Source organism: Mus caroli, unplaced genomic scaffold, assembly GCF_978045245.1.
Source record: "Mus caroli unplaced genomic scaffold, Mus_caroli_1 scaffold_2, whole genome shotgun sequence".
In the NCBI taxonomy this organism is placed as follows: Eukaryota; Metazoa; Chordata; class Mammalia; order Rodentia; family Muridae; genus Mus; species Mus caroli.
In genome coordinates, this window is record NW_028227257.1 from 54,477,411 (window position 1) to 54,489,614 (window position 12,204).

General features: G+C 43.3%; 2 protein-coding genes across 2 annotated transcripts in view; one reads left to right on the forward strand and one right to left on the reverse strand.

The window, feature by feature from the left end:
* The window catches only part of Shc4 (SHC adaptor protein 4), a 96,123-nt gene that overhangs the window by 52,969 nt on the left and 30,950 nt on the right, over positions 1 to 12,204 (forward strand). Inside the window, exons 5-6 of the mRNA XM_021156083.3 lie at positions 6,253 to 6,306; positions 10,293 to 10,344. Coding sequence (XP_021011742.1) covers positions 6,253 to 6,306; positions 10,293 to 10,344 — 106 coding nt within the window. The remainder of the gene's footprint in view (positions 1 to 6,252; positions 6,307 to 10,292; positions 10,345 to 12,204) is intronic.
* Positions 1,835 to 3,550, reverse strand: Eid1 (EP300 interacting inhibitor of differentiation 1). The gene has a single exon (XM_021156084.3). The coding sequence runs from the start codon at positions 3,425 to 3,427 to the stop codon at positions 2,948 to 2,950; it is 480 nt and encodes a 159-aa protein (XP_021011743.3). The 5' UTR covers positions 3,428 to 3,550; the 3' UTR covers positions 1,835 to 2,947.

The following is a 12,204-nucleotide window of genomic DNA, read 5'->3' on the forward strand; positions in this document are numbered from 1 at the left end:
AAGATCCTGCCCCCTAAGTGCTGGGATCAAGGGCATGTGCCACCATGTTCAGCTAATAATTGTTTCCTAAATGGCCCTTTCCATGGAGAGGGCTAAAGTGAACTGGGGAGTGTAAAAGCATTGGGGCTGTGGTGCACATGGTGGTGAGGCATCGTCTAGTCTGTTTCTGCTCCCCACTTTCCTTTAACCATAGCAGTCTGAGGTGTGACTTTTGCTTGGGAGATGTCAACAAACATCTGTTCACCTCACCTAAGGCACTGGGGTGACAAACCAATCAGTTCCACCCACACCTAGCTTTGTGAGCAGTGACTGTTGAGACTACTTACAGGAGAATGCATGAGGGGTACTTACAGGTGCATGGATGACCCGAAAGGAAGCTGTATTGGGAGGCAGGGGGTGGGGGTGGGGCGAGGCCGGCAGTGTGCATTCAGCAAGGATGAGAACTCACAAAAGCTTCATCTCTGAGGCTTCCTCCAAAACTTGCCCTAGCTGGGCTTTTTAGAAACTCTCAGAGATGTCTTCTGAACTCCATGTGTACCATGGTATGTGCATGTGAAGTGCACACACACACACACACACACACACACACACACACACGTTAAAATAAAAATGCCAGGCATGTTGGCACATGCCTGTAATCCCAGCATGCAGGAGGCAGAACTCTGTGAGTATGATCCCAGCCTGGTCTAGTTCCAGGACAGCTGGAGCTACATAGTGAGACCCTATCTCCACAAAACTAAAGATAAATACAAGAGGGTGCAGTGAGTAAAAGAGCTTACTACCAAGCCTGATGACCTGTGTCTGATCCTAGGCCCCACCCACATGCTGGGAGAGAAGCAGCAGCTCCTGAAGGTTATTCTTTGCCCTCTGCTTACACTGGCACGAACCTCCCCAGATAGATAGACAGATAGATAGATAGATAGATAGATAGATAGATAGATAAAATGCAGAATAAACGATACAAAGAAATACCAATGCATGGCTTCTCCTCTTAACTTCCACAATATACTTTGGTCCCCAAACACAAATACGCTCAAATTTATGGATATTTGTATTATATTTCTGTGGAGATGTGAACAAAAGTCTATTTACAGCAGGTAAATTACCAATAACAGATCAATAAATGATTCCCTCAAGTCCATCTAGTGAGGCAATCAATTTATTGGGTGAGTAAAAAGGAGGGCTGAGGGGGAGTGTTTGTAGCTACTCTATCCAAATGTCCTACCCTAACATGGGTGACAGCTTCCCAAACACCGGAGTCCCCACTTAACATCAGCTAACTTCCCACCTTTCGTGTTTTAGCACCTTCTGAAACCACATGTAACTGGGGCAAAATTATGTACAGGTGCTTTGGAGGTACAGGAACAACTAAAATCTCAGGTGAGGGTCTAAAATTACTAACAGGCCCGCCCAATCTTGGGGGAGTTCTCTCACCCTCCCTCCACCACATGGACCCCAGAGCTCAAACTCAGGCTGTCAGGCTTGGCTATATGGTAGAAGGTGCCTTTACCCACTGAACCACCTCGGCAGCAGGAGTTATCCTACTGTCTCAGCTCTGTTCTGTATTGGTTGCTATGGTGACATCAGCAGGGACATAGTGCTAATACATCATTTTCCTTCTCAAGGAACTTCAGCATCTTCACCAATTAAACCACAGCATCACATTCAGAAAATCCTGAAATTTGCTTTAACGTCCCAGAACCCATTTTTCAGATATTTGATACTGGTTTACATTGTAAGCATTGGATGTTTAAATATCAAGATGGAGGCATGGCACACACAGCAAGAGAATCCTGTATAAAGCATGTATGCAAAGCTATTAGACAAAGCAAAATACACAGAACAAGAAAATTTATTATCGCCAATGCTGGTGCATAAAGATTAACAAGCATAATTAGAAGAAGGGAGGGGGAGGGGAAGAAAGAGGCAGAGAGGGAGAGAGAGAATATGAATATCAGACACCCAGGTGGACTTCTGGGTAGGTTTAAAACCTTCAAAGTTTGACAACATAATAGCTCATACATCTTTTTTATAGATAACAGGCAGGATTTCTTTTTACTTGACAATTTTGGCAAACAGTTCTTACAATATGAACTTCAGTTATAGTCTTACCATCTGTCAAGGTACAAAACAGCAAGTGAAATTTCCCTAGTATAAAAGGGTATTAGAAAGTTTGTCTTTGGGCTTTCCCATACATTTTATTTAATGCATGAACTTAAAACCTTAAAAAGACATCCTGTTTCTTTCTTTACTTTGAAGATCATTACAATGGGTTTTTCCAAATTAGAGATCACAGTAGCTTTATAAATCATGAAGATACATGTGCAGTCAAAATTCCAGAAGCATTTGTAACACATTTTAAGATGACAGCACACATGATAATACGTCTACATTTATACCCACATTTACTTGGACTACCCTCTGGGGTTGATGAATACTCAATCTTAAACCTCAAGTTTAGCTTTTGATAACTGATGTGTATAAATCACCAAAAACAATTTGGAAAGTTTTTTTTTTTCAATAGCCTTTCACTTCGAATTAAAGACATCTTGGAATGTATTTTCCCCCATCTTTAATTAGATTCTTGTATTGGCAGTCACAATTTACTCTTCCAAACCATCTTTAAAAGCTTAACAGAGAAAGCTCTTCTCCAATGTAAGGAAAATCATCTCGATCAACAGTCTGAACCAGAGGTTTTTGCTGAGCCCCTGTGAGACCAAAGAGGTACAATTTGGTCTTTTTCTCCTCGCGATTCTCAGGTTTAACACTCCTCCTTCCTCGATTTTCCTTTTCCACAATGCATGGTCATTCACTGTCCCGTCTTCTATTCCGAGAAACAAAAACCAACTGTTTTTATTTTTTGCACAGAACTATTTGGAATGAACCCCAAAATAGCAGAATGTTGAATCTCTCCCTCTCAGGTAGTTTCCTCCTCTTTCGTCAGCATTTACTCTCGATCAATGATCTCATCACAGCCGAGCTCTTCGGTCAGTCGATTGACAACCATCAGCGAAAACAGCTCTTCGATAAAAGCTAGCTGGTCGAAAGGGCTCTTCTCACACCGCGCCTGAAAGCCGCCATCCAGGGCATCACCAGCTCGCGCGGTTCGCAGGAACACCTTGTTGGCTTCCTCCAGCGCGGCGGACACCCTGTGCATCGCGCCGCTCCAGCGCTCCTCTTCAGGGAACTCGTAGTCGTCCTCCCAGTCATCAAACTCGTCGCCTTCCAGGTCCGCTCCAGCCTCGGCGAACAGACCGCGCTGGGCGCGGGCGGCGGCTGGCCCGGCCTCCTCCTCCATGGGGCCCTCCTCCGGGGCCGGCCCGCGGGCCCCGCGGCCTACCTCCATATAGCCCTCGCCGGGCAGCACGTCCATCTGCAACTCGTTGCTTTCTTCGTACAGCTCGCAAAGCTCTGCCATCTCCGCCATGGTGGAAGCGACTCGGCCAAGCGGGGAAAAAAAAGCACCTTTTGCAAAGACGGGCACGCGAACGGGCGTGGTGCGCGTGCGCAGGCAAGAGGGCGTGCGTGGTGCGCGAGCTGGGGAGGGGGCGCGCGTGCGCAGGCGAGTGGGCATGCGTGATGCGCGTGCGGAGCACGTTTCACGTGCGCAAACGGGTAGGCGGGCGTGGTGCGCGTGCCAGCATGGCGTGCGTGTGCTGGCGAGTAGGCCGCCTGGTCCGCGGGTGGGCGTGGTGTGCGTGCGCGTGTGCGAGCTCTTCCCTCCCCACCCCTCACCCCCCATGTTTCCCGGACTCCCACCTCACCCTCACACCCACTCAGGACCCGCGATGTTTCCGCTGGTGACCCTTCCACCTGGAGACCAGCTCTAAGTTCCTTGCCAAGTGCTTGCTTTGCCTAGCTGGAAAGCCCTGGCCTTCTGTCACAGATGCCATCTCTCCTCCACCTCCCTGCCTCCCCAGCGTCCCTGTGATCAGCATGTCCATTACCTCTCACCATTTAACTTTTCGGGGTTTTTTTTCTTCTGAATTTATTGAAGTTGCCCTAACCAAAGATAAATTGTGTGTATGTGCACACGTATATACCATGGGGAAACTAAACCACATGTGTGAGACTAGGATAAGGAAGGGTGGAAAATAGGCTATACATATTTTAAATATATGCAAATAATCACGCGCCACGGTTGCTCTACAAACTTAAACTGTAGCAATAGTGATTGAGAATATCCACACCCTTGCCACGTGTTGTTTTATGGAATTAAAATAAGTAAACGTAAGTTTTATCCATTTGATCTCTCTTTCCTGTGTATGCATTTGTTTGCCTGTCTGTAAAGTCTGTGTGCCACGTGTGTGCACTGTGCCTATAGAGACCAAAAGAGGGCATTGGAACTCCTAGAAATGAAGTCACAGTTGTACACTGCTCTGTGATTACTGGGAGTCGAACCCTGGTCCTTAGTGTGAACAGCCAATGCGGTTTACTGCTGAGCCATTTCTCCAGCCTTGATTGTATCTTTATAATCTTTCCATAGCTTTAGTTTATTCTTCGTGAATGCAATGGCCCTGTCACATCCAGGAGACAATGCTCCATAGCATTCCTCTTTATCATCTGGCTCTTATATAATTTTTGTCAATGGTCATTTTTTATATTCTTCAACGAACTTCTCTCCAAAGTGTTACATGATCCTTACTAGTTTTATATACTTGAACATATTTGTATGAAATCTTCCTCTTTACCCATTAAATGCAGTTTCTCATGAGCTGTCATTGGAATATAATCTTTGCATGTTGATTTTGTTCTTATTGAAATATTAATAGAGAAAAGTGCACAGGTAATGTGTGTGGCTTAATTATCACAAGCTACATATATTTGTTTACTTACTACCCAGAAGAAAAGGCATCATTCGTGGATCCCAGAAAACCACTCTTCTCTCTTCCAATGCCTCGTGAATAACCACAATTCAGACTTTAAGCAAATAGTTCAATAAAAAGTTTGCCAGTTTTGATAAATGAAATGATGTATTGATATATTCTTTGTGTTGACTTCTTTTTTAACCCAACAAACATGTTGTCATATTGTAAGCAGTCTACTATTTGAATATCACAATAGTCACCTTCAGGATTGCTTCTAATTCAGGGCTATTATAAATAGCCTAGTTATATCATTTCCTAAGGAAACATCAACATCTTGTTGCACAACTTTATTCAATTATTGTTGAGTATGCATCTAGGAGCAGTTTTGCTTGGCTGTCTTGTATGTACAGCCTTCATAGGTTCTGCCTCACAGTTCTGCAATCAGGATTCATTGGTAGTTGCATAGCTGGCATTTTAATTAACCTTTAAAACCTATACAAGTCAGTTATTGCACTGTGATTTCCAAACACAAGCAAACAAATTGGAATTTCCAATAAAACAATCATTTTGGGTTAATTAGTGCAGTTATTTGGCATATCAGAAGTCTTTATGTTTTTCAATCGTTTTTTAGGTTTATGTGTGGGTGTTTTGCCTACTTGTGTGTACTATGTACATGTTCGGTGCACCTAGAGGCCAGAAGAGGGCTTTGCATTTTCTGGAACCAGAGTCACAGGTTGTTTGAGACAACATGTTGGTACTGGGACTGGAACCAGGGTCCTTAACCTCTGAGCAACCTCTCTAGCCCCCATGTTAGAAGTCTTAATATTAGTGTGTTTGGATAAATAGTAGTGAATAACTAAACAAAAGTAAATATACTAAGTCTATAAACAAAAAATACATAAGAGTATGAAGGGAAGGGGGGAAGTGTTCTGGTTAAATTGAAGACACATGTTTCCAAGTCTGCTTTTTTAACTCTCAGCTCTCAATTTTTCTGGAAAGAAATTTTTATATTCCAGAAGGCTTCACTCACATGACAGCAAAAGATGGCCCCATTGGGCAAGTGTGGTGTTCCTTAGTGGCAGAGAGAGAGATTTTTCCTTCTACTACTGATTCCAGCTCCTCCCACAAAACACTGATTGGCTGTATCTAGAGAGTGGTGTTGAGTAGATTGCTGATTGGATAGTTAGACCTAGAACATATGTCTACCTAGGTGAATAGGGCAGAGAGAAAGGCACCATGGTTCAGATGAGAGTAGAGAGCGTAACTTAATGGTAGAGTAAATCCTTAGGATACACAATACTTTAGTTTCAATCCCAATAGCAAAACAACAACAAGAGTTTATTTTAGAATGTAGACAGTATAGTTTCTAAAGGGATGCTAAGCAGGTAGAAACAAATCAAACACATTATAGTGTTAAAATGTTTAATTTGCTTTTGTTTTCCAGATTATTGCAAATCACCAAATGCAATCGATTTCATTTGCCTCTGGAGGGGACCCTGTAAGTTTAGATTTGTACAAGTTCTTTTTGTGAGTCCTAAGAATTTTCATATGCAGAATATTAACTACTTCATGTCTTTTCCGATATTGCAATTTGTTAAATGCTTCATGTATCAGGTAGAAAACAAAACAAAACAAAGCACCCACAGTGGTTTGGGCAAATGTTTCCTCTGTCAGGATTTTAAAAGGTTAGGCTTACTAGAAGGACTGCTAGCCCTCTGTGGTGTTAGTAGCCACTGAGTTATCATCTGGTAAGTTTTCAGTTAACATAAAAATCGTGAGATCTGTGTGTCCTGTGTGCACTGACTGCCGTTTCTCTTGCAGAATGTTCCCCATAAGCAGACTAAGCAGACTATCAGTCAGATTTAATACAAGATGGGAATCCCATTCACCATCAGAGTTGTCAGCCAAGGCTAACAAGGCCAGTCGATAATGACCATCCAGATTTATGTAAACCTTGAAGACACTGCTCAGTCACGGGGGGGGGGGGGGGGAATTCACAGTTCCTCTCTGTCCAGAGCCTGTGTAGTGCTCACTAGTCACAGATTGTACAGGGGTTCTCTCCGAGAATACTTTCCAGAGTGTCAGTGTCATTCCTTGATTCATCACTGTGTTGCCGGATATTTTATCACACTGTGAACACCAAGATTGCTGTTTACTGAAAAAAGCTGATTCTAGTTGTGGTATGGCTCAGCCTTAGCACACCGTTCATTCCTTTAGTTGGAACTCAGACAAAACCGTTAGTACACATCTTTAATCCCGATGAAGTTAAAGTTAGTTTGTAGAAGGGAGCACCCATGTTTGAAAGTGATTTCTAATTGAGTGGCAGAAACAGTGACAAATCAGAAAAAGATTTGACAGAATAGGATATGCCCAACTCTCACAAGAAGAGAGAGGAAAAAGAGGCTACTTAAGAGAGAACAGTGCAGAAAACAGAGAGGAAGAGGGAGGGAAGAAGGAAGTGGCAGTTTTACTGATTAAAAAAAAAAAAAAAAAAAAGCTAGGCACACATGAAGACAGAATGAGCCAGAGAATGTGTGCAGGAGCCAGAAGACCAGAACAGATTGCTTGAATTAATTTGAGGCCAAGCAGAGCAATTCATTGAGAAGCTGAGAGAAGCCAGACTGAATCAGTCATCTTGGGGAGGGGTTTGAGCCAGAATAGCTGAGTTAAATCAGCCAGCCAGAGTTCAGAAAGAACAAGAAAAGTGAATTTATTCGGCAGTAAATCTCAGAGGCTGAAAACATTCTAGGCCTAGGTTAGATTGTACAGAGGCTAGAAACTTCCAGGGCTAGACCTAGGTTAGCAGATGGAGGCAGTAAGACTCAGAGATGACAATTACATCAGGTGACTAAAAGATACTTTTACATCACTGCTTCATTTTGGGACCAGGGTCCTTAGAGAGGTCCTGCATACATGGATAGTAAATTGTTGATCCATTAGCAAACAGGGCATGTAGGATGGCTCGTGTTGTACAGTATGAGCCCAGGGGCGGTGGTGGGGAGAATATATATACGTATATATATAGATATGTGTGTATATATCACTCTAATCTATCCAACTTTGTAATCTGACCTCAACTATGAAACCAAAAGTTGGATATCAGAGAGAGAGAGCGAGAGAGAGAGAGAGAGAGAGCGAGCACAATGAATCTAGAGAGAAGAGTGCTGGTCTCTCTTCCCCTCCCAGCCCATTAGATTTCTTATGAAGGGACTCAGGCACACTTTAAAAAAACTTATTAGTGTATGATGTCTACTTAAAAAATGATTGGTGTTTTCCCTGAAATTATCCTGTTTAAGTTCCCGGGGCTGTTGTCCTGTCAGGAGTGGTGCACAGGCCTTCATTTACTGTACATCCAACAGGGTTTGTTTTTGTTCTTCAGAACTGTAAGGTTTTTCCATCCCATCTTAAAATGGCTTCAAAGCTTTAAATTAACCGAAGTACTGTCCTTGAATCAAACTGCAACCATTGTGGGAAAAACGTTTACATCAGTACAATCAGTGGAAACCCTGGGCTCTGCAGTTGAAAAATCCACTGACTTGGAGTTTACATGATGATCTGGCTTGGTATTAGCCCCTCTCCCCCCACCAGTGGAGTTTTACCCTCCTGTCAGGAAGACAGTGAAGGCTAGTGTTAAATGTTAGAGTCAAGAGCTTGATGTACTGACTTTTCTAAGATTTTGGGTCTTTCTTTGCAAGATAGGGATAACTCCTGTCGCCTGCGAGTTGCCAGAATTGAGTGAGATAATGCACACTAGAACACACTAGCGCTGGACGCACTAGCGCTGGACACACTAGCGCTGGACACACTAGCGCTGGACGCACTAGTGCTGGACACACTAGTGCTGGACACAGTGAATCTATCTCTGTATTTGCTTTAGGATGCCCGCTGAGCTGCTTCAGTTACATAGCCAGCTGGGCTAGTCACAGGGTAAGTGAAGCTGAGTTAGAAGTCCCATGTGACTCAGCATCGTCGTTCAAAAACACGGGCCATTCTGCCTAGCTTGTGATGTCTGCTCTCCTTCACTTTTAATTCTCTCTCAGAAAGTTTTTGTTTTCTTAGTAACTGTGGAACATCTATTGCAAATGCTTCTATAGCCACCCGTGCTTTCTCTGTTTCGAAACAGGCTACAGATTTGTGAAAAATTAAAGATACTTCAAATATTTTCTCCTGACATTTGTTCTTTCCTTTTAAGTATTCTGCACTATCCGCACCCCCCCATGCCCCTAGATATTTACAGTTATAGAATTTTAAAACCATTAGAAAATGCAAGCTCATTTGGAAGATGATGAAACAGGCCGGGAGGGGCCCCACAGCGTCTGTTCCAGGCTGCTGTTGTAGCACCTGGTCAGCTTAACTAGAGTGCTCAAGTCTGCAATGACCGTGACTCCTAAGATAACAGAAAGCAATGCTCATAGATAGGGCCTTATTTATTTAGAGGCTATTCCAACCCAGCTTTCTATTTGCCTGAGACATTTACTTAGGTGTGTGCTATTTTTAAAAATGACTTAAGACTTAAGTTCTGCTGACTGAGATTTGCTTCCTGCATGATTCATTGTGGTTGTTAAGTGGCTACCCTGGAGGGCATTACCAACACGGCTTCTACTTCCTGCCAGTAGACAGCGTCTTCCCTCTAGAGACCATTCTAATACTCTGAAATGGCATTGTAGGTATTTTTTTCCCTCTGAGAATTAAGATAGCAAGAGCACCTTTAATTATTAAAACCATCCCATTCATCAGCTCACTGTTTTCATAAAAGCTGGAATTTCAAGTGTCCTGTCCATTTTCTTGTTTTCACAAAGGCAGTAGCATATCTCTTCTTGAACTTAAGTTATTCATAGGTTCTCTGCTCTGAAATGATTTGCCTCTGCCTACGGATGAAATAATTTATATTTTTGCTGTTTTATTCTGTAAGCTATCTTGCAACACACACATGCAACCAAAGACCAATAGGTTTCTGATAAACTCATTTTTGGATGCGCATGAATCTGGGCCCAGGCCAGTGACGACACCACATCTCAGCTCCTGATAACTTTGTGGTAGACAGTTTTAAAGAATTCCTTAGCTGTGTTCTCTTTTATTCTTAATGATATAGTCAGACTCTGAATTTTCAATCTCCATCCTTTCCCCATGAGGGTCAGAAAACTATAGATTTAATTGTTAAGCTCTACTGGATATGCCATAGAGCAATAGTTCTCTAACCTGTGGGTTGCAACCCCTCCAGGGGCCACTTCAGATGATCACATTATGACTCATAACAGTAGCAAAATTAGTTTTGAGGTGACAATGAAAATAATTTTATGGTTTGGGGTCACTGGAACATGAGGAACTGTATTAAAGGGCCACAACATTAACGGGCTGAGAACTTATGCCATAGAAAAACAGTTATGTCTAAGGCTTTGGCTCAGTTGGGTCCTAAGGAAGTCTTATCTTATTCATTCATTTTAAATGCAATTGTTTCTCTCTCTCCCTCTCTTTCTTTTATAGGATACCACAGACTATGTTGCCTATGTAGCTAAAGATCCAGTCAACCAACGAGGTATGGACAAGAAACTTCTGGGTTTTCATAAGAGCTGTTAGATACCGACTATAAAAATAAGTGGTTATTTCTAATGTACACAGTAATGGGTGTCACACAGTAAGGCCCTATCTATGGGCATTGCTTTCTGTTATCTTAGGAGTCCTGGTCATTGCAGACTTGAGCACTCTTGCTAAGCTGAACAGGCGATAAAGAGAAGCTGTGAGGCCCCTCCTGGCCTGTTTCATCGTCTTCCAAACGATGGGCATGGTCCAACGGTGCCCCATCATTGTAGGATGATATTGAAGGACTCTAAGAAAACTATGTAAATTTGAATTGGAAATAAATAATCCTACCAGCAGAGAAGAGTGGAACAATTCACAGGCAATATTTAAATCCCAGCACTTGGAAGATTCACAAACTAAAAAGCATATTAACATATGCAAAAATAAGCTGTTTTGTTTATGGTAGTGTTGTTCCCATATCCCAAGGGGAAAAAGAAATTAAACACAAAACTCAATGAGGCATTGCTGTTGGTGTGTGTGTGTGTGTGTGTGTGTGTGCGTGTGTGTGTATGTGTGTGTTTGTCCCTATGCACTTGCTGCTGAAAAAGCCTGGAATGTTACTTTGAGTTTGAGTATGTGGCTTTTTGGACAAGGCTGATCTTAAACTCACTATGTAGCCAAGGATAACATTGAACCTCTGACCCTCCTGCCTTTATTCACTTTATTCCTGAGTGGGATTATAGGCACGTGTCACCATGCCCAGCTTTATGCAGTGATGGGGCTAGAACTCTGGGGGTTGTGTGTGCGAGGCAATCTCTGTCCACCTTTAGGTCTCACCTCCAATGTCTCTTCCTTTGAGGGGCCTTCTACTGATGGCATAGCCTACCTCTAGTCACATGTGCCCCACCCCCATCATGACAGTATTTCTCTCTCTGCCAACAAGCTACACTTTGTTGCTGTTTTTCTCACGTACTTGTTCGAACATTACCCATGTTCTTTCTATTAGGCTGAGATCTCCCTTCTTACTGTTGTTTCTCAGATACTTTACAATGGCTCAGGCATGCGTGATGCACAGACTGTGTCTCGAATGACTGAGTGGAAGAGCCGAGTGAGAGCCTCATCCTAGGGGATAACGAGGTTGCCTAGGAAAGGCATCTGCAGGCTGGGCTTCAAGTCAAAAGCCTGAGGTTCCTTAGAAAGTTCGATCTCTCTGGACAGATGTGGTTGGTACTGTTTCTCACCCTCAAACCCAAGGCATTCAGACTCCCCTGGGAGATGGGTTTAAGCTAGTTGCCCTCAAATAGAACCTGGGAGTTGGGGAACTTCTTCCACCCTGGTGATGGAATTTGCCTTCAAATATTTGATGAAGTGAACATGGAGTGCTATTTGGGAATCAAAGGAACAGAGGTGGAAATGCACAGCTGCAGGCTGCGTGTGGCAGAAGAAGGAAAGCACTCTCCCATGGCAGAGAAGAAAGACCTAATAAGCATGGACTTGATCCTGTGGGTAGATGGGTAGAGGTGCTCTTTGCCAAGCAGACTTCTAGAGAGACTCATCAAGCAGGCACTCTTAGGTGCATTCAGAGAGAAACTTGAAGCCATGGAGGCAGTGTGACTGTCAGTGAGATTATGAGAGGCATTGGATGGCATAGAGTGTGGCCATAGTCAATGCTTGCTAATTGCTTGCCAAGAAGGACACGGTCCTGAGAATGGAGAGAGGAAAGAGCAGGTGACAAACACTTTAAAATGCTCCATAGAAAGGGACCACTGAGTTCCAGAAAGTTGAGTGGATAATGAGGGAGTGGCAAGGAGAGGAAGGAGCCAAGCACTGGGAAGCTACCAGTATGGAGCCGCCTGCTGTATTTGGAAAGACCTCT

Excerpts from the sequence above, each read along its gene's own strand:
- Eid1 (XM_021156084.3), bottom strand. The coding sequence starts at position 3,427 with ATGGCGGAGATGGCAGAGCTTTGCGAGCTGTACGAAGAAAGCAACGAG.